Here is a 27959-nt window from a genome sequence, read left to right on the forward strand (position 1 = left end):
CCAGAAGTGAAATTGCTGGCTTGTAGGGTATATGTGTGTTTAACTTTAGTAAATACTGCCAAACAGATTTCTCAAGTATTTGTACTAGTTTCGAACCCTACCATGAGTGTAGTTGCTGCTCTTCCTTAGCACTTAGTATTGTTGGTCCTTTAAGTTTGGCCATTTGGGTGGAGATTTAGGAATATCTAATTGTGGCTTCGGTATCTATTTGCCTGTGTTTAATGATGTTAGAACTTTTTCCATATGCTTATTGGTCTTTTAAACTCTATTTATTGGTCCATTTAACTCTTTCTTACCTATAAAATTGAAGTTTGGCCAGTAAATGACTTAAGTCTCTTGCAAGGGCTTCCCTGATGGCTCACTAGTAAAGTAGTCTGCCTGCTAATGCAGGTGACATGCCTTCGATCCCTGGCCTGGGAAGATCTCACATGCCACGGAGTAACTAAGCCCCGTGCACCACAACTATTGAGCTTGTGCTCTCGAGCCCAGGAGCCACAACTCCTGAAGTGCACACCCGCTAGAGCCCATACTCCACGACAAGAGAAGCCACAACAATGAGAAGCCCGTGCACCACAACTAGAGAAAGCCTCCGCAGCAATGAAGATACAGCACAGCCAAGGGTCTTGCTGCTCAAAGTCACTAGCTCAGTGAATTCCCTGAAATAAGAGATTCTTTAAGATACACTAGTAATTGATCTGGTAGTGACAAAGAGGATTAACATTCCTGTGATAATTTAAAAAATAATTGTGCATTTTATGGCTTTAGAATATGTCTGGAAATATGTTTGCACTTGAGAGACTGAATACTTCCAATTAAAATAAACTTTAGAAATAAACTGAGAAGACAAGAAATAACAAGTGTTAGGCTGTGGAGAAAAGGGAGCGTTTGTGCAGTGTTGGTGGGGTGTACATTGGTGCGGCCGCTGTGGAAAATGGTATGGAGGTTCCTCAGATTACAAATAGGAACTACAACATGATGCATCAGTTCTACTTCTGGTATTTTGCCTAAGAATATGGAAACACTAGCTTGAAAAGACGTATACACCCCCATGTTTATCGCAGCGTTATTTCCAATAGCCAAAATATGGAAGCAACTTAAGTGTCCATTGATAGATAAATGGATAAAGAAATTGTGGTATGTTTGTATATACTGCTGCTGCTGTTAAGTCGCCTCAGTCGTGTCCTACTCTGCGACCCCATAGACGGCAGCCACCACGCTCCCCCGTCCCTGGGATTCTCCAGGCAAGAACACTGGAGTGGGTTGCCATTTCCTTCTCCAATGCATGAAAGGGAAAAGTGAAAGTGAAGTCGCTCAGTCGTGTCCGACTCTTAGCGACCCCACGGACTTCAGCCCACCAGGCTCCTCTGGCCATGGGATTCTACTTGGCCATAAAGAAGAATGGAATTTTGTCATTTGTGACAACACAGATGGACTTTGTGGGCAACATGCTAAGTGAAATAAGTCAGAAAGGCAAAAAACTTATAATATATCTTGTATGTGGAATCTTAAACGAATTGAAGCTCACTGGTATTGGGAACAGATTGGTGACTACTAGAGGTAGGGAGTAGGATGGGAGAAATGGGCGAAGAGGGGGCAAAATGTAAAAAAAAAAAAATAGTATGTTATCATAAAAGATATAAACCAGGAAGCTTATTCCATTCTCAGTTTGTTCAGGACTGTCCAGGACTTTTATTTTTAGTGCATCCCAATAAATGCTCTAAGCTTGTGTGCGTGCACAGTTGCTTCAGTCGTGGCCGACTCTTTGCCACCCCATGGGCTGTAGCCTGCCAGGCTCCTCTGTCCGTGGGATTTCCCAGGCAACAATACTGGAGTGGGGTTGCCATACCCTTCTCCAGGGGATCTTCTGGACCCAGGGATCAAACCTGCATCTCCTGAGCCTCCTGCATTGCAGGTGGGTTCTTTACCACTGAGCCACCAGGGAAGCCCAGGTTGGCTATTGTTTTTGTGTGTGTGTGTGTGTGTGTGAAATTCAGTTATGAAATACATTTTAAAGAATTTGCTTGCTGTCTGTTCCTTTAGCGGGGAGGGAGCTAGACTAGTGAATTCCTTAAGGGCAGAAACTGTTTATTAGTCTATCTTTTCAGGGTCTGGCACAGAGTAATGACATTCAGTAATATCACCAAGATAAATTATCTTTTTCATAGATATTTTATTTCACCCTGCCTTTATTTAACCAGATTTCACCTATATAAACATACATTAAGGAATAGGCAAGGATAGAGATAACTCTTGCATACTCTTAAAACTACTGATTTGTTTTAATAAGAGTGCATGTTTTACCACCAGTGAACTTGTATAGGCCAAATTTTCTTTGTTATAAATTTGCATCTAGGGACTTCCCTGGAGGTCTGGTGGTTAAGGCTCTGTGCTTCCACTGCACGGGGCACAGATTTGATCCCTGGTCAGGGAAACTAAAATCCTGCATGCTGTGGCATGGCCAAAAAATACATCTGTATTACATCTGATGACAGGGGGAGAACCAGGGTTGTGGATGCTGCCCAGTTATGCATGCCATCAGCCTTAGTTGGTAATTGGTGCTGGTCTTCTGTGACTCTGAACTGCTGTCACATTGACTGCCTTAGGTTCCTCTGTCCCGCACACGTTTATTGGGTTGACCTGCTACTCATCCTTGGGCTTCCCTGGTGGCTCAGCAGTAAAGAGTCCGCCTGCCAGTTTCTGCCAGTACAGGAGATGAGGGTTCGATCACTGGATTGGTTAGATCCCCTGGAGGAGGAGATGGCAACCCACTCCAGTATTCTTGCCTGGAAAATTCCGTGGACAGAGAATCCTGGCGGGCTACAGTCCATGGGGTCACACAGAGTCGAACATGACTGAGCACACACACGTAGCACCTATATATGTGCATAAAATTTCTATATATTCTTACAGCAACTTGAAAACATAGCACTATTGTCCTCATTTTATATATAAGGAAACCAAGATACAGATGTGAAGGAACTTGTCCAGTTTGGACACCGAGTAAGTAACTGAGGCAGTTTGTCTTCATTCTATATTTTTAACCACTGCACTGTATAATGTCTGACTAAATGAGTTCCATTAGCATTCCCCTTGTTATTAATTTGGCCTTCTTTTGCCACAGCATGGAGGCATAAAATGTAGCTAAAGGGCCCTTAGCATGCAGCCTCTCATTTTAAAGATGAGGTTCCCTTGCTTTTAGCACTTCTGCTTCTTATTTCATTTGCGATCGGTCAAAAATATTGCTAACCTCTGGCCTCTCTTTTTTTTTTTTTAAGGTCTCAGTACACTAAGTGGGGGAGGGGCCATAATTGAATTAGAATGTTTTAAAGTTTTTAATGTTGTTTTCGTGTTCAGTGACTTTATATAAGTTCCTCTTTTGATTTGAATATTAGCCTTCATGGCATACTGCAGGATGTTATTTTGAACCTTTAGGATTAATTGTACACAGTCATGCAGACTTGAAAGGATAGCTTTTTTCTTCTATCTCTCAGCGGAGTCTACATGTATAAAACCATATTACAGAATAATGCAGTGTCCAACTAATGAATACATCAATAAAATGTGTACCATACAATGGAGTATTTTTCAACAGCAAAGAGAAATGATACGTGGTAAAACTTGGATGAGCCTGAAAACAGTCATGGTGAGTGAAGGAAGCCAGTCACAAGACTCCATGTTGTATGGCACCATTTATAAGAGGTATTCAGAACCGGCACATCTATAAAGACAAAAAATATCAATTAACTTGGGGCTAGGGGTGAAGCAGGAGGGAATGGGGGTGATTGCCACTAATAGTATGGGGTTTATTTTTGGGGTGATAAATATTCTAAAATTGATTTTGATGATAGCTGTACAACTCTGAATAAATACAGTTGAATTATATCTTAAGACTTATTTAAAATTTATTGTATATAACTTCAGACATAGTGAAGATAATCTCATTGACTACAAGGAATTTCAAATTCTTGGTTTTTCAGATTCTTTACATTTGTGATTTAGTCTTGTGAAGGTTCAGGCAAAACGAGTACTTACCTACTGGATGCACATTGAAAATGCTAATTTTGGGCAATCTTATCTGCCGTGTATAAAATGACTAAATGAAATGAAGTCTCTTTTCAATTTGTTGGATCAGCATGTTCATGCTTGGATTAGTAACTTCTAAGTGAAAGTGTCACTCCCTCAAGTTGTGGCGACTCTTTGAGATCCCACAAGTCTCCTTTGTCCCTGCAATTTCCTGCACCAGAGTACTGGAGTAGGTAGCCATTTCCTTCCCCAGGGGACCTTTCCTACTCGGATCAAACCTGGGTCTCCGGCATTGCAGGCAAATTCTTTACCGTCTGAGCCGCCAGGGAAGAAAGTGTTAACTAATTTTGATAAAGATTGGTAAGAGCTGTTAATGAATAACTCTGAGTTGTTTATCTTAACCTGTCTTTTAACAAAGAGTGGACTGATAAGTAGGCATATGTTCTGTGATATTTGATATGTTACCGTGTCTAATATTTTAAGTCAGTGATGTTCACTTGCTTTTTATGAGTAGATTGATTTGTTTAGGGACTAAAATTTATTGAGACCTCGCACTCTTTTTAAGGGTTTAATAAAGGAATATTTAGGGAAAAGTGTATCTTTTTTTGAGAAGTGATTTGAGTTTATGTACAGTATAAATCTCAGTATTTTGAAGGATTATAATTTAGAAAGTGGTGAATATTATTAACTTTTGTTTCAGTGGGCATAACTGTAAGCAATAGGTGTCAGTGACAAGGGAAATAGACTTTAGACTCAATAAAAAAGAGACCTTGCTGAGAGCAGTGAGCTTTACAGTGTTATAACTGAGAACTTTAAAGGGAAAATGTAAAGGTAGAATTTCCTACAATTGGAGCAGTTTCCAAATCCTAGTAGTCTCTGAGCACCTCTCCCTGATGGCCTGCAAGGTTCTAACCTTAAAAACATGTATCTCTTTGGTGCCCTTTTTGTGCTCAATTTAGAACAATTATTTTCTTTTTAAAACACGTCTTTTTCATTTTTATGATATTAAATATGAGTGTATGTGTTTTTGGGTACCTGGATGGATAGTCCAGAACTGCCACACCATTTCAGCACTTGCGTTAGCTTTGTGTTTTTAATGTATTAATGTTCAACTGTAGGGTTTGTCAGATGAGAGCAACAGAAGCAGATGTAACACGCAAATGATGTGTTGATGTGAAGGAAGAATGATGTCATGGCAAATCATGTACACAGACAGAGTGATGGAGTCATTTAAGTGGGAAAGCTGTATCTCGCACATGGTGCGCGATGGTGGTAGGATGGCGTGCAAAACCCAAAGGAGCCTCTGCCCTAACAGCCAGCGGTGTGCTGCCATCTGCCACGTATTAGTAACAGTAATAGTTTTGTTTGTATTTAGTTTGTGAACTTGTTTTGTAGCAGAGCAGTAAGCATAAGGAGTTGAATTCTAATTTCATTTATGCACATACTTAAGCAGCATTAAAGTAGAAAGTAATTTAGTTTTTTAAAATACTGTTAAGGTAGAACCAAATTTGGCAAACTTGAGGCAGCTTAGTATATTGTTGATGGAACTCTGATGCTTGGCGTCACATGACTGGAACTGGAGCTCCAATTCCATATTTACCAGGTTATTTCCCTATTTAATAAGTGAAAAATATATTTATACCTAAAAGGGCAGTTCATGTTCATTATTTTACTCAAAAGATAGGTTACTTACTGTGTAACACTGAATAATTTCGATGTCTTGTTACTGGTTTCTTTAGTTTTCCTATTGTAACATATTCTTTAGAGCCAGCACAAGTTCTCATAGGAATGCTGTGCTATGAATTCTCTTACAGATGGTAAGATTTGATTTGAGACATTTCAAAAAATAGGGCAAATTTTTGAAATATGGGATTTCTGTGTTAATGTTAACAGAATAATAAAAGCAACTACTTTAACATTTTTGACGGTGTTCATTTTATTAAGTTCAACCTGCACAGTTATGATATGTATATCAGGAACACAGAATCCTGGTAGTTAACAGTTGGGAGAATACTTTTCCTCTGGACTGATCTAGAGATCATATTCATAGGGAGCCCAGGAAGGTTCAGAATTGTCAAGTGTGCGTAATAATCGAACTAGCATTTCAAGGGAGAAATAACCAGTGTTTGTTAAAACATTACTATTTATTGGGTGCCTTCTTTGCATGGCACTTCAAATTCATTCTTCCATTAAAGTTTTTCAGGAATCTCTAAAGGTCTTGGCCACCTTGAGAGAGAAAAAGATGCTTGGAGGTTAAATATGATCTGTTCCATGTGTATCTATTATGTTGAAATTGCTGAGAAACCTCATGCTCTGCAAAATCAGGCACTACAAAGTAACACGACTTCCGGGGAAAGCAGGATTGAGAGCAAACTGATCACTCAGAAGCTATATAATTTTGTAGTTAGAACAAAAACTATAAAAATTTCAATAAAATAAACAGCACAGTTTAAAAGATTCTAAATTCCTGACAAAGTATAGTAAATATAGTTTTTTTTTTTTTTTTTTAAGGTAACCCTTCTATATAGGGAATGGGGAGGTTACTGAGTTAGGGACAAGACTGAAATAAAATTAAAATGCACAGAGACTAGAGGGAACAGTATGTGTACTTCCAGGACAGAGCAGCATACGGCTAGACTGAGCCAAGAAAAATGTAGGGTGACGGCTTTCCAGTCCAGACCTTTATCCCATCCTCAGGCTGCATTCAGCTGCCGTTACTTAGTACAAAATATTAGCATATTGAGGGGAAAGTTGCTTATGAGCTAATATGATTTTCAGATGTGTTTACTGGTATTTGCTAGTGAGGTAAATCTCAAAACTACCTTACATTGTGTTTTGCTTAATGCTCTTGACAGATGTGTTTTTTTGCAAATTGAAGGTTTGTGGCAACCCTGCCATCGAGCAAGTCTGTTGGTGCCATTTTTCCAACGGCATTTGCTCTACAATATACTGTAAACACAATTTTTATGTGTACTGGGAAACCAAAAAATTCATGTGACTTGCTTTGTGATATTTGTTTTAATGTGGTGATCTGGAACTGAACCCACTGTATCTCCAAGGTATGCCTGTACTTGTTTTGTAACAGAACACATCATTTTTTTTTTCCCCAGACTTCATATTTACCAAGTGTTTTTCACTCCCAAACCCTCAGACATGTTCCATCCGCAGTACTTAGTTAACAAAATAGTTGTCTTTGAAGTGTCCCCCCTCCAATGAAATGTTACTTGAGAGGAAAGGAAACTAATGCTTAACTGGACAGCTCTGACATTTAAAGGTAATCATTACCTCATTTAATCCTCACAACCATAGCCTTGTGTCCTCCTCAGGTGAGGAGACTAAGTCCCAAAGAGGTTTGGGAATTTTGCCCAAGATCACACAGTTAAGGACCAGAGTAGAAATTTAAGTTCATATATTTCTGGCCAGAGAATTGCTTTTGTATACCATACTGCTTCTGGCAAAATAAGTTTGAGATCTTTAACAAAAGTGGTTGACTAACACACTTGCTAGAATTGAAGTGAAGTCGCTCAGTCGTGTCCGACTCTGCGACCCCATGGACTGTATCCTACGAAGCTCCTCTGTCCATGGAATTTTCCAAGCAAGAGTACTGGAGTGGGTTGCCATCTCCTCCTCCAGGGGATCTTCCCTACCCAGGGATCGAACCTGGGTCTCCTGCATTGCAGGCAGACGCTTTACCACCTGAGCCACCAGGGAAGAATTGGTGAAGTCCTTCTATTTATCCCCTCTATGGTCTTTTCTCCTCCAGCACTGAAATTGAAATAGCAGTTGTAGTATAGCGGGGAGATGAGCAAAACTGTTGGTACCAGGGTATCTAGATTTGAAATTTAATTTGCTAGCTTTGTCCCCCATTAGTTATTTCATTTTAGTCAGATTACCTTTATGTGCCTCATTTTTTTCCATCTGTAAAATGGTAATAATGAGTACTTAATTCTTGAGATTGAATATTAAATGGGTTAATAGGTTAAAACTTTTCAATGATACCTGACGCGCAGTATCTGCTCAGTAGATGTTAACTGTCACTCCTGCCCCATTGCTTCCCTTATTTCCTTTTTGGTTCATTCTTTTTCTACGCTAATTCCATACTGTTTTCCTAATTTCTCGCTTTCCTCCCCATCTCTTCGTATCATTGATTTGAAATAGTTAAATATAGATTGTACTTATGACTATTAATGTTTCCAATACTTCCTAAGTTTTCATTAATGTTTTGGGTGTATATGTTTGAATACCTGTTGTTTGTAGGGCTGGACAGTTTTAAAAATCAGTGATTGTGAGTAGTCGTAATGCTTTTATTTCTGACCTCAGGGAGGCTCTTCTTTGCTGTTTTTTTCCCTTTGTTCTCTCTGGTAAAGTTGAGCTTGTTGCCCTCCTCAGACAGACAGCCCCTTAATTGCTTATTATCTCAGCCTCCATTGTGTTCAAGTGCTTCAGGCACGAACTTGCCTTTACTCTGTTCCAAGTAAAGTCAGCTCACTTGGCGAGAACTTCAGAGCTCCCTTATGGCCTCCTCCTCCCCTTGAACAAAACCTTTACACCATTGCTTCAGAATCGGGGTGGGGCAGTGGCCCTGCCTCACGGGGTGCTTGCCAGTGGTACCCCTGCTTCATGAGTAGTGTTGAGTGGCAGCAGCAGCCTCTAGGCTCCTGGTGTGGAACCTCAGTCATGTGAGTGAGATGGAGTGAGGGTCATTAGGACCGCGTTATTCTTGGCCTGCTGAACCTGGGGTCAGAGCTTCTGCTCTGCAAGTGGGACCTGGATGGAAGGAAGGCTCCCCACCCAGCTCTTCCCTGCAGTGGGAGCCTCTGCAGCTGAGAGTTGAGGATGATGAGAAATGCTTGCTATCTTCCTCCTCTTAAGGGGAGGGAGGGGTGGGCGGGGGCAGGAGTTGACTGGGAGTTTGTGGGTGAGAGCCTGTGTTCCTCTCTGTACCCACCTGGAATGGGGCTTCTGTCCTGCTGAGCTGGCTCAAAATGCCAGACTCTCTGTTTTTACTGAGTAGATTTTCTTTAGTATTCATTTGCTGTGTACCCTTAGGGTCATTTCTAGAGACTACAGAAGTTTTTTAATGGTTTTTACCAGTTACAGTTGTTTCACTGGCGAGAGTGTCCACAGAACTTCTGATGCCATCATTCCACAAGTCTTTTTTTTTTTTTGCCACACTTACAGCATACAAGGATCTTAGTCCCCCAACCGGGGATCCAGTCAGTCTCCCCTGTGTTGAGGAGGATGGGGGGGTGTTTAACCACTGAACTGCCAGGGAAGTCCCCCGTAAGTCATTTTTAATTTATTACTCATTGCCTACAGCCACTAAAAAATTCACATTTGAGAATGCTTTCCGAAGGATGCTAGAATTTATTGAAGCTTTTATGTACATATAAAAACCTCTGGTACCCTAATTGTGTACATATGGCTTGACAGATACAGTATGGAGAAGTTTTGAATAAAAAGGACCATTTACTGAGCACTTCTAAATGAATAAATTTCTGTTGCCACAGAGTTTAGAATGAAGGATGCAGTTCTGTTGTGATGACTTCTAGGAAGTACAAGTGGATGTACATGGTGATTTAGTGACAAAAATTAATGGTGTGTGTGTTTAATAGTGATGATAATAGAATACGGACATTTAGCTTAAGTAATGTTTTTAGATTTAACAGAGATTAATTAGACATCTTCATTTGCATGAGCTTGAGTTATTGATCGAATTTGAAGCTATCTAAAACTAGCATCACACTGGAGGGGTGGGGACTCTTTAATATAGCTGCCTTGACTGGTTTTGTGTATAATTTTATCATAATGTGTGATAAGAATGATGAGTCCTGTTATAATGATAATGGCAGTGCTGGTGGAACTACAGAAAGAAAGGCCTTTACTCTTGAGTGAAGGCTGCATTTTAAAATTGCCAAGGGATATTTAGGTTTATAGTTATGGACATGAAATGGCATTTTCCCATTGAACTATTGTTTTTATAACATCATTTTTGATTATGCCATGTTTCTTAGGAGTACAGCTGTTGTGATTTAGAAGAAAATATTTTGTGATATGTAGCCATTAAAGTGGAGAAGGCAATGGCACCCCACTCCAGTACTCTTGCCTGGAAAGTCCCATGGGCAGAGGAGCCTGGTGGGCTGCAGTCCATGGGGTCGCTAAGAGTCGGACACGACTGAGCGACTTAGCTTTCACTTTTCACTTTTCATGCATTGGAGAAGGAATGGCAACCCACTCCAGTGTTCTTGCCTGGAGAATCCCAGGGGCAGGGGAGCCTGGTGGCCTGCCGTCTATGGGGTCGCACAGAGTCGGACATGACTGAAGCGACTTAGCAGCAGCTGCCATTAAAGGTGAATATAGAAGAATACTTAGCATGAGGAAATTATAAATTAGGTGAAAAATCCGGTTTTATAAAATGTGCTTCTGCATCATAAATATTTTGATACTGTATCTTGGAGGTGTGGATATGGTGAGATTAATGGTAGTTTTCTCCCTATTTTCAAGCATTATTCGTGCGTGGCCTGGAAGTTAAGACTGTCACCCTGGAACTTGTACTCCCTCAGAATTCTGGCTCTTCCACTTGACTGCCTCTTCACTCTGCCTCACTTTCTGAGGCTTGTCAACCTGACTGTGATGGTATTGAAATTGAGGAATGAGAGATGGACTTGGAAAAATAAGTTAGGGCTGATTGTGATTGATCTTGAACAGTATTATGTAAAAAGTAGAGAGGTTTTTTTCTCTGAAAACTAAAGGTTTCAGAGACTGAAAATGTTGACATTAATTTAGCAATAATATACTAAAAAGATTGGTAGTGTGGAGACCGTCCAGGATGTTAAAATTGGAGTCTAGCCTAGAGTGCTGTGAGTGGGAGTGGAAAAAATAATGTTGGACACGTCATAAAAGGAATTACTAGAACTGAAAAGGGAGAGGGTTTGACTTGTAGTTCACCACCACCACCCCCTCTTTTTTTTGTTTTGAGTGTTTACCTATTGTGTGCCAATGAATTCTTGGAATTCAATGATGAGCAAAGCGCATGCAGCTTCTGCCCTTAGACTTGTTTTGTTTTTTTTTTTAACTGTTCCTTGAGGCATGTGGGATCTTCGTTCCCCTACCAGGGATCAAACCCGTGCCCCCTACAGTGGACTTTCAGAGCCCTAACCACTCACCGCGGGGAATTGCCGCTTGTGGAGCTTTTCTGTTCTGGTAGGGAGCGAGATCATACACAGGTGCTGTGAAAGAAGAATGCAGTTTCCTCTGAGAGCCTCTGGGAGGAGTACTTGATGGATTCTGAGTGAGGAGAGTTGAGGATTGGTGCATCAGTAATTGGTGGGCCAGACTAAGACCACTTTTGCAAAGGCTCCACAGTCAGCATGAGAAAGTACATTTTGAAGGAACAACAAGAAGGCGAATTGGAGTTAGAACCAGCTTTGGGTAGAGTAGTTGCAAGATGAGCCCAAAGTTGGGTGTTCTAGAGCATACTAAACCATTAGAGAAGTATTTTGGTCTTCATTGGGTCTTTGAGGATTTTTTAAGCAGGGCCATGATATTTTAGGGCTTGCATTTTAATAAAATTCAGTAGTGATCATTTTTAATGCCAAAAAAAGAGAAACATAATTGGCACAGACAGGCCTGACAATAACCATACTTCTAAGAGAAAAATCAGTCTCATCCTTGCCCCACCCCACCCCGCTCCTAGTTCTCCCTCTTCAAATATGGAAAGAATATCTTCATCTTGGGGCTGTAGAGAATCTTCATGGTATATAATGGAAGAGCCAACGGCTTTGAGGATCTAAAGAGATGTTAATGCCATCTTGGACAGACTGAAGGTACTTAATCGCTTAGCTTCTGCTTCTGTTTGTTAAATTGGACTGATAATCATGGAATAGGGATCCTGGTGATTAAGTGAGGTTATATAAATAAAGGACCTACTATTGTGCCCCGTACATAAGTGCTCATAACTTGTCTAGAGTAATGTACAAATTAAGATGGAACTGGAAGGGGACCTGTGATACTATGATTTATAATAAGAAATGGTCTTTATCCCAGTTACTGGCGACTGAGCTTTTAAAACTTGGCATTTTCCAAGTGGTGAGGATCTGGAAGGTGTCTGTTGTTAGGTTAATGAAGTGTCTTGAAAAGCCCCTAGATCGCTGAGGATGGGGGCTGGTTGCCAGGGAAGCCAACCCTATGAATAGTGTTCTCTCTCCCTTCCTGAAGGAAGGGGAGAAAGGCTTAGAGGTCCTTAATGGCCAGTGATTTAATCAGTTGTGCCTAGGTAATGAAGCCTTCCTAAAACCCCAAAAGGATGGGTTTCAGAGAGCTTCCAGTTTGGTGAACCCGTGGAAATATGGGCCGAGTGGTGAGCCCAAAGAGGACATGGAAATTCCATGCCTTTTCTCCATACCTTGCCCTATACCATCTGGCTGTTCCTTAACTTATATCCTTTTACAATAAATAAACCAATAATGTAGTAAGTAAAATGTTTCTTTGATTTCTGTGAGCTGCTCTAGCAAATTAACCCAAGGAGGGAGTCTTTGGAGCCTCTATTCTGTAGCCTGTCGGTCAGAAGCACAGGTGACAACTTGGATTTATGGCTGATATGTGAAGTGGGGGGAGAGTAAATCTTGAGCTGTCTTTCGGGAGATAGTGTCAGAATTGAGTTGAATTGTAGGACATCCACCTGGTATCGATAATTACTTGGTGTAGGGCAAAAAAACACCCATTGTAAATAATGGGATACAGAATTGTAGAGCCACAGAGAAACTTTGAATGGAATAGAACCAACAACTCCACAAAATAAAAAATCCTTGGATAGTATAAATACTGAAACGTGTTTTGCCTTACCCACTTAGAGTGGCTATGGATCATGGTGTATTGATATAATTGATTGTGAGGTGTGTCACAAATAATAATAATAGGTAGTTAAATAATTAGTTAAAACAAATACAGTGACAATGTTTGCAAATGAGTTTATCTAAAAATTAGTCGGGATTATCCCCCAATAATTTTCACTTAACATTTCAATGTTATCTTAGAAGGGATTTTTTAAAAAGCAAAAGTCCAGGTATTGCACAGATAATTAAAAGTACATACTTGTTTTTGATCGTTGTTTGTTTATTTTAATTTTGTGTTCTGTTTCATATACTTTGAGGGTTTTGGCAGTTTTTCTCTGTCCATGGACGTGTGTCAAACCTGTAATACCCCATGTGTGTCATTTCTTATGCTGTAGAAGAACTGCTATGTAGAGAAGGATATTTTTTCTTCCAGACTACAATGCATAAAAAATTTGTTTTTAAACATGTTGAATCTATCATAGCAATAGAAATTCCAGTTTAAGATTCAAAAATATCTAAGTACTCTGGGCTTAAAATAAGCCAATACACTAAAATAGTGGTTATTTTGAAATAAAGCTTAGTACTTAAAAGATGTTTCATATTGACTTATAATAAAGATGAGACGACTTACACATTTTGCAGTTAAATTTTAAACCAACGTGTAAGTTCTTTCTTTCTGTTCTGTACTAGAGTATTAATTGCAAAATAATAGTTTGTCTAGTTAGTTGTAATTACGGTTTTCATTTTGTAGTGATCGGTCAGAGGAGGAAGGTCTAGTGCTAGGTATGTATAGCTTGTGTTTCACAGGTATGTCTCTCACCGCTTGAGTCAAGTATTTTAAGAGGAAAACAAGGGTAATAGATGCCAATTAAACATGGAAAGTCACTAGATGAAGAAAGATAATTGAATAATTTTCCCCTTTGGTTTTGATACATAAAACCAGAATAGGTTAAGTTCTCAAGATAATTTCATGGATGTATATAAGGATGATCTATCAAATTAGTTTCTAATGAACTCATTTTGGTGATCAGTAAATAATTTGTTGGTCTTGCCATTGTTGCTTGTTTGTCTCTCAACACATTGTGTAATGTTAGTTCCACAAGAGCAGAGAGATTTGCCAGCTGTGTAATGCCATGTATTTATTCCTTTATGCTTAAAACAATATGTGGCCCACTGTAGATACTCAGCATATATTTCTTAAATGACTAAGCTTTGAGTTTTTATTTTAACGTCCTTTATATTTTGGATGAAAAGAGAAAAATTTAGAAAGAGAAAAGACTCTTTAAGTATAGTAGTATCATATATGTGGAATTGTAGAGACTTTCAGTGTGCTGTATAAAAGAGATACTGGAATGTAGGGAAAGTTTGAGCAGAGATGGGAGAATGTAGAGAAGGTCCTGTAGAGAAGGACCATTCTTTGTCTTGAGGGTTTCTGTGGTATTAAGGCCCTTCCATTTGAAAGCTGCTGTGGGAGAGGGAGAGGGTGGGGAGGTTTGGGAGAATGGCATTGAAACATGTATAATATCATGTATGAAACGAGTCGCCAGTCCAGGTTCGATGCACGATACTGGATGCTTGGGGCTGGTGCACTGGGACGACCCAGAGGGAGGGTATGGGGTGGGAGGAGGGAGGAGGGTTCAGAATGGGGAACACAGGTATACCTGTGGTGGATTCATTTCGATATATGGCAAAACTAATACAATATTGTAAAGTTTAAAAATAAAATAAAATGAAAAAAAAAAAGAAATTCAGTCCTACAAAGTTTAAAATAAATACAAATGGTTGATGTTTATGGAATACTAGGTTATTTAGTATAATGGATAACTAAGCTTTATCCAGGTAAACGTGATGCTATTCCCATCTTGGAAGATGCTAAGTTTGAATATAAAAATACTATAGGTTCTAAAGGGACTATCCTTTTCAGCAAAATAACACTAAGGTAAATGGAAAAGGCAGCAGTCTGAGACCTCTCCCCAGATAAAACACCTAATATTGCCATTTTGTATTGCTGAAAATCCAAGATGCATTCTGGTAAAATTCGTATGAAAGGGAGGGAGAACAATGACCCTTGCAGTACTCCTGTTTTTCTAAAATAAAATGTTAAGCTTCAAACTTTACTTTGTACAGTAAATTTTCGCATTGTGATTTGTTGACTTTTAGTGCTCCTACAAGAAGTGGTGGCTATTGTGTCAGATTTTAAATGATTTGAATGATTATTGAGTTGCTCAGTTCTGTGTAGGATACTTTGACTTTGACTTGGTAGAAAGTTTGTTCTAACTCAGCTGCTGCTGCTGCTGCTAAGTCGCTTCAGTCGTGTCCAACTCTGCGACCCCATAGACGGCAGCCCACCAGGCTCCCCCGTCCCTGGGATTCTCCAGGCAAGAACACTGGAGTGGGTTGCCATGTCCTTCTCCAATGCATGAAAGTGAAAAGTGAAAGTGAAGTCGCTCAGTCATGTCTGACTCTTAGCGATCCCATGGATGCAGCCTACCAGGCTCCTCCGCCCATGGGATTTTCCAGGCAAGAGTACTGGAGTGGGTTGCCATTTCCTTCTCCAGTGCATGAAAGTGAAAAGTGAAAGTGAAATCCCTCAGTCATGTCCAACTCTAGCGACCCCATGGATGCAGCCTACCGGGCTCCTCCGCCCATGGGATTTTCCAGGCAAGAGTACTGGAGTGGGGTGCCGTTGCCTTCTCCGTCTAACTCAGCTATGAATGCCTAAATATCTGTGACTTGGAAGATAAGCTCCTTTAGAACCTTGAGAGTACTTCTTGTAATCAAGTAAAGGAGTGTGATAGCAATTCAAATCCCATCCACTTGAATTGAATGGGATTTATTAAGAAAGGTACCAATGTTCCAGGGGATTCCCTGATGGTTCGAATGGTAAAGAATCTGTCTGCAGTGCAGGAGACCCTGGTTCGATCCATGTGTCAGGAAGATCCCCTAGCCATTCCAGTATTCTTGCCTGGGAAATCCCATGGACAGAGGAGCCTGGCGGGCTATAGTCCATGAGGTGGCAAAGAATTGGACATGACTGAGCAACTAACATTTCACTTAAAAAAAAAAAAAGAAAGTTACCAGTGTTGGAAATTCCCTGGCTGTTAGTGGTTAGGACTCGGCACTCTCACTGCCAGTGACCCAGGTTCGATCCCTGTGGGGAAACTAAAGTCTTGAAAGCCCTGTGGTGTAGCCCAAAAAAAAAAAAAAAAAAAGGAAAGAAAAAGGAGGAAAAAAATAGTGGTGTTATTCTTGGGTAACATAGTTGTAGTCTATCTTTGATTTTTTTTTCCCTCCATTCAGACTTTCCACATTATATTTCAAAACATTATTTTCAAATTCTTAGCTCAAATATTCAATAACTCTACACAGTACACTATAGAAAAGGAAGAGAAATTTAAAATTTTTGAGAATTACTGTGTTTGGTATTTATGAAACACTTTTATCAAAATAATTCTCATGACTTTTTTCTCTTTTTGCTGTGCTACATGGCATGTGAGATTTTAGTTCCCCAACCAAGCATCAAACCTCTGTCCCCTGCCTTGGGAGCATGCAGTCTTAACCACAGGACCACGAGGAAAGCCCCTTCATGGCATTTTTGTGGGTAGCACTGTCTGCTTTAAAGACCTGGAAAATTAGTGACAGTACTTGTTACTGGACTTTAAGATAGGGCAGCTTGTAAGTGGCAGAGGTGGGGTTTTGAGCAAGAGTTATGTTTGAATCCAGAAATTACTTTTAATTGTTCCATTCCTGTGTCCTGTTCTTAATCTCTCAACCTAGCACACTAAGGGAAAAGTATCCAATTCTTATGTGGTGGTAGAGAGATGACTGTTAAAAATAGCAGAATAGAGCAGAGTATATGCTGTGCTGACACCTACTGTGCCTGCCCAGCACAGAAATGTGGAGAAGATGATTTAGTTCTGTGGTCTGAGAGAAAGGTGTTTTATTTGGGGAGAGGTCTCAGACTGCTTGCTGCCTTTTCCATTTACCTTAGTGTTATTTTGTTGAAAAGGATAGTCCCTTAGTTATCCACAGAATGCTTTTATCTAGAATAATTTGTCCTCTGACTTTTTGCCAGATATTTTTGATTTGTCTGTAGATGGAGAGTTACTGAGATGCATATGAATGGAATGATGTTGAGCATAAACAAACAACATGAGAATATAATTTTAAGATGTTTTAAGTTAATGTCCTAATGTTAAAGGAGTACAAAGCAAGAGAGCCGTTTAATATATATATATATAATATATTATTGTGGGAAAAATTCATAATCGATTTTAACCATTATTAAGAATACAGTTCAGTGGCATTAAGTGCATTAACATTGTGCAGCCATCACCACCAACCATCTCCACAACTTTTCAGTCTCCCAAACTGCAACTCTGTACCTCTTGATCAATAATTGCCCGTCACCCCACTTTTCCAACCCCTGGTAACCACCTTTCTACTTTCCTTCTCTGAGTGTAGTTACGTCATATAAGTAGAGTCATGGACCGCTTGCCCCTTTGTGACTGATTTGTTTCATTTAGCATTACGTCCTCTAGGTACATCCAAGTCAGAATTTTCTTCCTTGTTAACGCTAAATACTATTCCATTGTGTGTGTATACCAAATGTTTATCCATCCACCCTTGGGTTTGCTTCCTGGAAATACCTTTTGAAGAGTGATGGCATTGGTTTAATGGACGAAGTAATAAAATTCACTTTAGAGTTATTAACTTATCTGTGTTTTGTTCAAGTCACTTCTTAGAGCCATGGTTTTCTAGTTTACAGGAAAATACCACATTCTATGTAAACTGTAAGGATGTACCTTAAAAATATCATTTTAATTTTGTTGTGCCTCAGGATTTGTTTCCCCCTTTCCAACTTGCCCTACATTTGGGAATAAATAATAGACTTCTTCCCACCCCCCAAGATTGTGACTCCTCACTTTCAGAAGGAGGTGTTTATTTGTGGGGGATACCGTATGATGATAGAAGCGGAAAATGGGGAAACAGTGTCAGATTTCATTTTCTTGGGTTCCAAAGTCAATGTGGATGGTGACTGCAGCCACAAAATTAAAAGACACTTGCTCCTTGGAAGAATAGCAATGACAAATCTAGACAGTATATTAAAAAGCAGAGACATCACTTTGCTGGCAAAAGTCCATATAGTCAAAGCTATGGTTTTTCCAGTAGTCATGTATGGATGTGAGAGTTGGACCATAAAGAAGGCTGAGCACCAAAGAATTGACACTTTGGAACTGTGGTGCTGGAGAAGACTCTAGAGAGTCCCTTGAACTGCAAGGAGATCAAACCAGTCAATCCTAAAGGAAATAACCCTGAATATTCATTGGAAGGACTGATGCTGAAGCTGAAGCTCCAGTACATCAGCTGTCTTTTGCAAAGAGCCAACTCATTGGAAAAGACCCTGATGCTGGGGAAAATTGAGGGCAAGAGGAGAATGGGGCAACATAAAGAGATGGTTGGATGGCATCACCGACTCAGTGGACACGATTTTGAGCAAACTCAGGGAGATAGTGAAGGACAGAGAAGCCTAGTTCGCTTCAGTTCATGGCATCACAGAGTTGGACATGGCTTAGCGACTGAACAACAACCCATATGACGCTAATGAATCCATCTTGTACTCTTTTGTGAACATTCTCTTCAAGACCCCCACCCCCAAGTTTTCCTTCAGTTCCTGACCTAGAGTCAACTGTTTAGTGGATGTTTTCACTGTTGTTTCAGTGTCAAAAAGTGTACTTGTCACTGATGTGACTACTATCTACTTACTATTGTCTCCCCTCCCCTTTGAAAAGAATTGGAAAGGAAATCGAAGTTCAGGATTGTGAACGCCAAGGAACCTCAGGTTCAGGAACGGACGTGGGAGTAGTTGCAGCCAGTTGTGGCTAATTCTGAGAAGAGAACAGACAAGGTGAACAGCAACAGTCATTTGACTATCAGCTGTCAATTAGTAGAGCATTGATCAGTGAACCAGACCTTCTTTCCCCTCCAAAGTACGTATTTATAAAGATTTGCATGTAATTTGGGGGGAGTTAATCCTCAAACCTGTCCATAGACCTCAACTGAGGTCTAAGACTTAAAACAGTCTTGATAGCTTAGATATAACTAGATGATGAGAGAGACAATGGAAGAAAGGAAGGGGGAAGCAGAGGCCTTCTTTTTAAAATTTGGGGGGAAAGGGAAGGACGGAAGTTGGTGACTTTTCATCTTGGTAATGAAGATTGAAGCACATTTATAGGCTAAGAGACATCCAGGAAAAGATTGAGGGGGGTGACAATTGAGATATTATTCATTGGGGATCATGAGTAATGGGATCAAAAGGAAGAGATTGGAGCAGGGTTGAAGTAGAGAAGATTGAAGTTGAATCGGTTAGCTGATGTTTTGAGTGGTAAGAAAAAGAATAGTTAAACAATTTGCCAGCCAACCCAAAATGGCTGAAGAAAATGGTAGGTGGGTTTTTTAAATTGTCTGCTGCTGCTGCTGCTAAGGCACTTCAGTCGTGTCCGACTCTGTGACCCCATAGACGGCAGCCACCAGGCTCCCCCATCCCTGGGATTCTCCAGGCAAGAACACTGGAGTGGGTTGCCATTTCCTTCTCCAATGCAGGAAAGTGAAAAGTGAAAGTGAAGTCGCTCAGTCGTGTCCAACTCTTAGCGACCCCATGGACTGCAACCCACCAGGCTCCTCCGCCCATGGGATTTTCCAGGCAAGAGTACTGGAGTGGGGTGCCATTGCCTTCTCCGTTTTAATTGTCTACTTCACATAAAACTTTTTTGTAATGTAGGTTGATAAAAAAGGAAAGCAAAAGTGAGAGAGAGGCTGTTCAACCATGTTACCTTTGTTTTTCCACTTTACGTATTAAAGATTTTTCCGTTTTTAGCCTCACCAGTGCTCGATATTATCAGTCTTAAACTTTTTATTATTCCAGTTTGATAAGTGAAAGGAAATCTTCTTAGAACCCCATCTCTGGGTTAAGTGATTATATTTAAGCTTGAGGCAAACATGGAGTAAATGGAAATGTGGTTTCCTTAAAACTAAATTACCTGTAAATCAATCAGTTGAGGCTCTCATTCTTGGGGCATATTAGAATCAGTTATGGGGGAGGTATTTTTAAAAGTACTGATGCCTAGGCTTAACTCCAAAGTATTGTAATTTATTCATTCTGAAGAGGGGTTTAGACATCAGTGTTTTTAAAAGCACCTCGGATGATTTTACTCTGCAGCCAAGAATACAGAATTGAGGGTTTGGTGGTCTTCCTCTATACAGCTTTGCTGCTCAGGTAGCAAAGAAGAATTCCATTGTTAAACAGTTCGGGTCTGGAACCCTGCTGTGGCTCTGGGGGTGCCTGTGGCCAAAACCTTCCCAAAAGGGAAAAGTCAAGGTCATTTGACAAAACAGGTTGTATTGGAGGAGTAGGATACAGTTTGAACCCTCTCCAAAGAAAAAGTCCCCCAAAGTTTTAAAGTTTCTGTTGAAACCACTTGTACATTTGTTTAGAAACCATTTTAATACCCATGTACCAGTGATAAATGTTAGTTGTGCAGTTCTTCCTGAAATATTTTTAATAATCAGATTTTATTACTTGGTTTATATCTTAAATATGTTTGTGAGATTGTGTATATTCAAGGCATTAGCAAATTGAAGACAGTTTTTGCCACTCCATAATTGAATTGAAATAACAGCCAAATAAATAACCTTGATAATGTCTTTGGAATCCCAGGAGGAAACTGAAATATTATGAGGCTGTACTTGTATGTTTTCTTGATGTAACTACTGATGTACTATTATCAGTTTATTTAAATATAGTATTAATGAAACTAACTTTTCACTTTGTCCTCTCTTTTATATAGCCACCTTCTCCTGACTAGATTCACTGGTAATACTGAATTTGAACAATTCCTTAATGTTTTTTATGTCTAAAACAAATGTGCTTTTTTTTCTTTTACTTGTAGGTTATGCAATGGTCTCTGCAAGATGGTTTATTCTTGAATTGGAGCTTTTTAAGACTGACAAATGCTGGTACTTCATCTTCTATAAGTGGACTATAATTTCTTTTTTCAAGACAACTACATAAGCAGACAAAATTGCAAAGATCTGCCCTGTGTCGAGTATGACAGCCACGACTCGTGGCTCTCCAGTAGGAGGGAATGACAGCCAGGGCCAGGCTCCTGATGGACAGTCTCAGCCCGCCCTCCAACAGAATCAGGTAGGAAGTTTAATAGTTAAAGCTATGTTGGTGTATCTGTTACGGGTACAGATATCCCATGTTCTAAATAACTAAATATCCCATGTTCTGAATAATTAGCATATTCTGAATAATTTGTGAAGTAACATAAAGCTGTTATTAAGAAAAATAAACGTGTGTCTTACACAGTAACAAGAATCTCAAATGCTGTATAGGTGGTGATGCTTGGGTATGTAGCCCCTTTTTTCCCTCTGGTGTCTTATTCTATCAGTAATCATTAAAGTTAAGCCCTTTGTCGGTTCCAGAACAAAGCATTAAATCATTTGATGTAGCCTGTGGTGAGCGTATGGGCTCAAGTCATGTTGCTTGTGTTCACATTTGAGCTTTGCACCATGCGATGCTAGCTTTATGACTCTGGGTAAATTATATGACCTTTTAAGCCTCAGTTTTTCTGCTGTAAAAAGATAATACTGTAACTACTTCATGGGATCATTAATAGGATCAAATGAAATAATATTTTCTTAGAGCTTAAAATAGATTTGGGTATCAAGAGTTTATGCTGACCTCAAAACTCAGAGGGTAATATTCTTTTTCTGTTCTATGGATGAATTTGTGTAAGATTTCAGTTATTTCTGCATTAATAATTTCACCAGTAAAATTGAAACAATTTGGCCTGGGGCTTTATTTGTGGAAAGGATATAACTGCAGATCCAATTTTTTTTTAATAGGGGGATTTTCTGATTTGTGTGTGTGTGTGACTTTTGGTAATATATTTTCTCAAGGAATTTGTCCACTGCATCTAGATTGTCAAATTTATTGAAGCAAGACTGTTTATAATATCCTTTTTTATCTTTTTAATGTCTTAGAATCTGTAGTAACATCTCCTTTTTCATCCCTGATACTGCTAATTTGTGTTCTCTCTTCTGATTACCCTTTCCTAAAGGATTTACCAATTTCATCAAACCTTCCCTCAAACCAATTTTTTGCTTTAACTATCTCCCCCCTTCCTACTTGTATGCTTTTAACCCTTATTTCATGTTCCCTTTTACTTCTTTTGCATTTGAATTGCCGTTCTTTTTCTCACTTCTTGAAATGGGAGTTTAAAGAATTAATTTTCAGCTTTCTATTGTACATACTTTTATACCAGGAAATATTAAATTGAATAAGACAAACATTAAAACTTGTAACGCAGCTCAGACAGAGCTTAGAGGTGAATTTGTCACTGCGGGGCATGCACGTGAATCACAAACTTGCTTACAGTTGGTGCATGTTTCTGTAGAATTCTGTATGGGTTAGTGTTAGGCAAAAGTTACTGTAGAGTACTTATATCTGTCATTTGAGGATAACTTTTTATTGTCTAGCTATTATAGGTTATTCTCTCTATTGACAAGAATGATAGGAAAGAGTCGCACGTGTGTGCGCGCGCTCATGCGCGTCCTCTTTCCCTCCCTCCTTCCCCCACTTTCATCCTCTCCCTCTGTCATTTTAGAGAAGTGAGCAAGTCAGGTTTTAATAAATGTCAATTTTATTCCTTTTCCTCTCCAGTTCCCACTTTTAGGACATGTAATACTTAAGTATATGGTCACAGGTCTTGGACACAGTTAAGTCTTTCCTATGTCATAAATTTGTTAGTCAGTACTCGTGTTTCTTTAAACATAGTCAGTTTGTGGTAGATGCCAGAGATTTTATATTTTTAAACCAGGAGCTTGTGGGTGGATTTCCAGTGTCTATTGCCCTCTCTTTTCTGTTTCATACCTGCACCATGCACAGACTCCTAAATCATTCGCCAGTGTTTGTGGTTTGCATGGCTTTAGGTAGAAATTAAATCTTACTCTTATCTTAAGGTATATACTAAGAGCTCTTGGGTTTGTGATCTTCAACTTAATATTATGCATCTGCCTTATGTCCTCTTACTTTAAATAGCTCTTTACATTTTTGGAGATGATAATTTAAAAAGGAACAAACAAATTGCATTCTTCCCTTTTTTTGGCCTCGTGGCTTGTGGGATCTTAGTTCCCCAACCAGGGATTGAACCTGGGCCCTTGGCAGTGAGAGCACGGAGTCCTGACCACTGGATCGCCAGGGAATTCCCACAAATATATTCATAACCGTCTGTAGTATCCCTTTTTCGCTTTCTTATCCTCTGCTTTTTAATGTTAGGATTCTAGTTATTTCAAAAGGTTTAGCACTTAATGGACCTGGAAGAAGCAACCATAGCACTAATCACTGCCCACCTTATGGCTTACCTTGAATATATTTTTTTCATATGGCATAAAGGGAATTTCTAAAATCAATCAGATTTTTCACTTAATATATAGTAATTTTTAAAAGGGTTCCCACAGGAGAGAATTTTAAGCTCTACTAAAGCTCAGTGATAAATGAAGCAGCCTTGGGAAAGGCCCTATGAGATGAACACTCTTGGGAGATATTTATGGGAGGGTGCAGACTTCCTGGAATGGAATTTGGTAATATATATGTCAGCAGCCCTAAAAGAAATAATTTTTACCGTTGTTGTACTAATTATATTCCCAGGGTCCTGTCCTAAGGAAAAATTGAAAATTTTTATGTAAAAGATTTATATATAAAAGTATAATTTTATCTTAGCAGTAAAAATTGCAGAATGCTAAATGTCCCTTAATTTTGTTTAATTGATTGAATGCAATGTCCATATGGCCATTAATCAGCTCTTTAAAAAAGATTATTAGTGATGTGGGAAAATACTTAAATGGAAAAAGACACAAACTTAAGCAAGTATTATCCTAATTTTAGTGAAAATTTATACATATATATGGACAGGATTTGTGGGGGTCACAGAACAAAAATTTCAGGAAATAATTGAAAATGTCTCTGGTGCTTTGGTGTACTATTATGGGTATCTTAATTGTTATTTTTGTCTTTACAATTTCTGTGAGCATATCTATAATACATATATACCAGAGGAAATGGGGGAGGCTTTTTAAAAATTAATGAAGCAGACTTCCTAAGTTACATACTTAAAATGCAAATATTTCTGTTGGGCTTCTAAAACTTGAATTCTGTTGTGTAGTTTTTTTGCCTTGAAACTAGCCCTTTAGCACCTACATAGTGTTCATCATCTTAAGTAAAGATTTGCTGTTTTCTTGCAAATTGGCTCTATGAGTTCATGTATAAGGTTTGTAACTAGAATATAGTATACCCACCTGTCTTCAGTACAAGCATTTATTTACGCATCTGTTCAGTGAGTGCTAATAAAATGATAAGGAATGGGACCTTCTCTAAAAGGGCCATCAACCTACAGTGGGTAGAAAATTCCACACAAACACACAAAAATCAGCTCAAAATTTAGACTAGTTTCAATTAGGAGAAAAATACTATCTGCTTTCAAAATTAATAAGGGTTATAAAAGTTCATTCACTTAGTTGTAGAAATACTGTGCACAACTAAAGTATGGAGGGGGGAAAAAAAGAAGCACCAACAGTGAAGAGTAAAGTTAGCCTTATTAGTTGAAGATGAAGTCAGAGACTTTTTAATCTGTAAAATGTGTGCAGTAATTTGTATCATGAACGGCTCATATATGGGAAATGTAAGTGGAGAAGCAGTACACATGGTAAATAAGAACTCAGACTTTAGAATTAGACTTGGATTTGAATCCTGACCACAGAATTGGAGCTGTGTGACCTTGGGCTAATTACGTATTGTCCGAGGTTTTGTTTTTTTAATCTATTAAGTGGAAGAATACTTCCTTAGGCTGTTGAGGATTAAATGAATTTATGTTAATGTGTAGTAGCACACAGACTGCCTGATACATCATAAACTTACAATGATCATATCTTTAAAAATTTAAATTATTGCCCCCAATCTGTTTTGGTGTTTGAATTATTAGATGTACGTTTGTTATAGAAACTTAAATCTGGAATATCTAATCTTTAAGACCTCATCGCCTGATTCCTCCAATGAAAATTCCCCGGCAACTCCTCCAGATGAGCAAGGTCAAGGTGATGCCCCATCACAGCTTGAAGATGAGGAGCCTGCATTTCCACATACTGACCTGGCAAAGTTGGATGACATGATCAATAGGTGAGTTGATTTTGTCTTGTTTTTTGATGTATGTCATACACAGGGAAAACAAGATTTTCATAGTGTATTTTTATATTATGAAAACATAGTATATTTTCATAGTACTAATCAGCATAGTGATTAGTACTAAGAAAAGAGCAAGAGTGGATAGAATATCACAGTTAACCATGTTGCCTCTTTAAAGACCCTTAACATCTTAGTCATTGCCAAGTATTTTGCAACCTGTGGTTCTTAATGGATTTAAAAATGAAAGGAAGTAACAGTGTCAGTAAAGTGTTAAGATTAATGATGATCACTCTAGCTGGTGTATTACTGAAGTAGAACCATATGTGTGATTTCCCTTTTTTCTTATTGGTGAATGGGTTACTGGATTACTTGAATACTTTTTGCATGGCCCTAAGGTAAACCAGGTCAAAAGGAGATTGAATTCCTCAGAGCCTGCCCCTTGTCAACTGATTAGCTGGAGGCATTTAAGCATCTCACCCATTTGTTTCTCCTGATCTTCATCTCTAAGGAGTAGTTCAGCATATACATTTTTTCATATTCATAATACAAACATTCACCTCCACCCCCCACCCACCCACACGCTTTATTTGGAATAAGACTCAGAGAGTGAAAGTTTAAGCTTGTGTGTACGGGAAGGAAAATATTTAAAAAGAAGATAAGGGAAGAGTGTGTTAGGGACCCTCACCCCCACCCCACCCCCACCCCCACTGGTCTGTGGTCTTACACCAGGCTGTAAGCTCAACAAGTGAGTCCTAGGGAGGTGTGACACATCCCCTCAAAAGAAAAGGAAGACACACACTTATAGGGACTTACTTGCTTTACTAAATTTACTTTTTAAAAACATTCTGATTACATAACTAATATAATGTAAGTACACATTGTTAAACATAGAAATATATTATGTCAGTAGGGTTCACTATAATTTCCTTGTTAGGTACACACCTCCCAACCAAAACTTAACCACTAGCAATAAGGTTTTCATTTTTCCAGGTTATCTTTGTGTTTATTATCATAAGCACTGCTTTCTCTAGAAATAATGGAATTCTTACTAAATTACTGAAATGTTCTCCTCATTTCATTTATCTTAATTTTCCTATTAATATGTATTTAATTCATTGTTTTTAGAGATATATTTGAAAGAACACATTAAATGTATATAATGAATTAGTCAAGCCAACAAACAATTGTATAAAGTTGTAATGTCCCTGACCATTCTCTATAACAGAGGTACAATAGCAAAAAGTTGTATTTTGCTATTCAATTTTTGTCTGGTGGTTGCTCACTCAAGGACAAAATTGCATGTTAGCAAATCTGGTGGGGAAGAGAAACATAAAATGATTGTTTTTTATGTAAATGAGCACTTTCGTATGAACTCTAACAATAGATATCCATTTAAGTGATATATGATTATTATAGTAGTTTTATATCTAAGTTATTAAAATAATTTATTCCCCCTTCTCTCATTGCTATATTTTTTTCTTGATAGTTCCTTAAAAATTTTTTTGTTTGTAGAGACAACAGATGACACTTAGTCAAACAAAGCAGATAGTCTGCCAACTTTGTGGTTTTAATATTTTAGTGTCATTTTAATATTTTCATGGTGAGGTAAGTAACTGTAATTAGTAACTCATTTATAGTGCCTCTTTCAGTGTTCAACCAATAAACATCTTTTTATATTATTAAAACTCTTAGGCCTCGATGGGTGGTTCCAGTTTTGCCAAAAGGGGAATTAGAAGTGCTTTTAGAAGCTGCTATTGACCTTAGTAAAAAAGGTAAGTTTAAATGGTATTAGGCTTTGCATACAATGTATCCTACTAGAAAATAGTTTCACTTCATGCCTGAATACTTTTTCTGTATATTCTTAGACAAGAACATTTAGCTAAGTTTTCTTGCTATGGCTTAAGATTTATACCTGGAGCAAGGGTTCATATCCTTTGGACAACCTTCAAGGATGTTTGTGAACTCTCAGAAGTTATACATGAAATTTGTATATATTCATGTTTAAACTGTCCAGCTTATGTGTTATTTTTTAATACATAGAAAGGTTTGAATTTCCTCTAAAAGAAAAAAAGACTTGAAAGATGAGATACTGGTTTTTTCCTTAATAACCCGTTTTTTTTTAAAACTGTGTTTTTATTCTTGTCTAGAAGTAAAAGCTTAACTTTGGAATTAATTTTTTTCAATGATTGGTTCTTAAGGTGCAACTGAATTTTCTTAGCAAAGGGCTACTATTGTAATATGTACATATTTTTAAGGCTTAGAGATTAAAGTAAACAGCAGTAACATTTTAGTTTCTGAAATTGGGTAGCCATGGATATGTTCTCATTATCAGTTGAAATTAATTATTACAAAAATTGTCTTTGGTACTTTGCTTAAGTCTGTCTCATTCCAAGCAAGGGTAAAATTTCCTTTGTCTTAATTACCCGCCTTCATTTAAAGAATGTGTCTTTACACCTTATTAATCTTATAAAACCAATCTAATGAGTTATGAAAATGCATTATCAGATTACCATTGTTTTTCTACTACTCAAATTTCTTTTGTTCATTTACACATTTATTCATCCGTTCAGCAGATTTTTTGAAGACTTCTGTCCTAGGCATGTTTTAAGTCCTAACTGTACAGTGATAGGCAAAAACACACAATGGTTATTTCATTTAATATCATTGCCATTCACGGGACATGCAGTCTCTACCCCTCCCACCCCCCCATATTTTTTTAGGACCCATGGTTTATTTTAATTTTAGACAAGGTTCAGATTTTTTAAAAGTACAGTACTAGGTTTAAATGTCATGTCTTTTGTACAACCAAAATCAGACACTTTATATACAAATTGAATGGGTTTTCATTTTGTCATCGA

General features: G+C 38.5%; 1 protein-coding gene and 1 non-coding gene across 6 annotated transcripts in view; one reads left to right on the plus strand and one right to left on the minus strand.

The window, feature by feature from the left end:
* USP9X (ubiquitin specific peptidase 9 X-linked) overlaps positions 1 to 27959 on the plus strand; it is a 116879-nt gene that overhangs the window by 13205 nt on the left and 75715 nt on the right. For all 5 annotated transcript variants that reach the window (XM_086387063.1, XM_086387066.1, XM_086387065.1 and 2 more), the window contains exons 2-4: positions 20807 to 21060; positions 24950 to 25095; positions 26794 to 26873. In XM_086387063.1, the coding sequence (XP_086243189.1) occupies positions 20965 to 21060; positions 24950 to 25095; positions 26794 to 26873 (322 nt within the window). In that variant the 5' untranslated portion in view covers positions 20807 to 20964. The remainder of the gene's footprint in view (positions 1 to 20806; positions 21061 to 24949; positions 25096 to 26793; positions 26874 to 27959) is intronic.
* TRNAC-GCA (transfer RNA cysteine (anticodon GCA)) lies at positions 7663 to 7734 on the minus strand. Its single transcript has one exon. It is a non-coding gene; the product is annotated as a tRNA-Cys (tRNA).

The sequence above is a fragment of the Bos grunniens genome, chromosome X, assembly GCF_055505025.1.
Source record: "Bos grunniens cultivar Pamir isolate PY7600 chromosome X, Bosgru_T2T1.0, whole genome shotgun sequence".
NCBI lineage: Eukaryota > Metazoa > Chordata > Mammalia > Artiodactyla > Bovidae > Bos > Bos grunniens.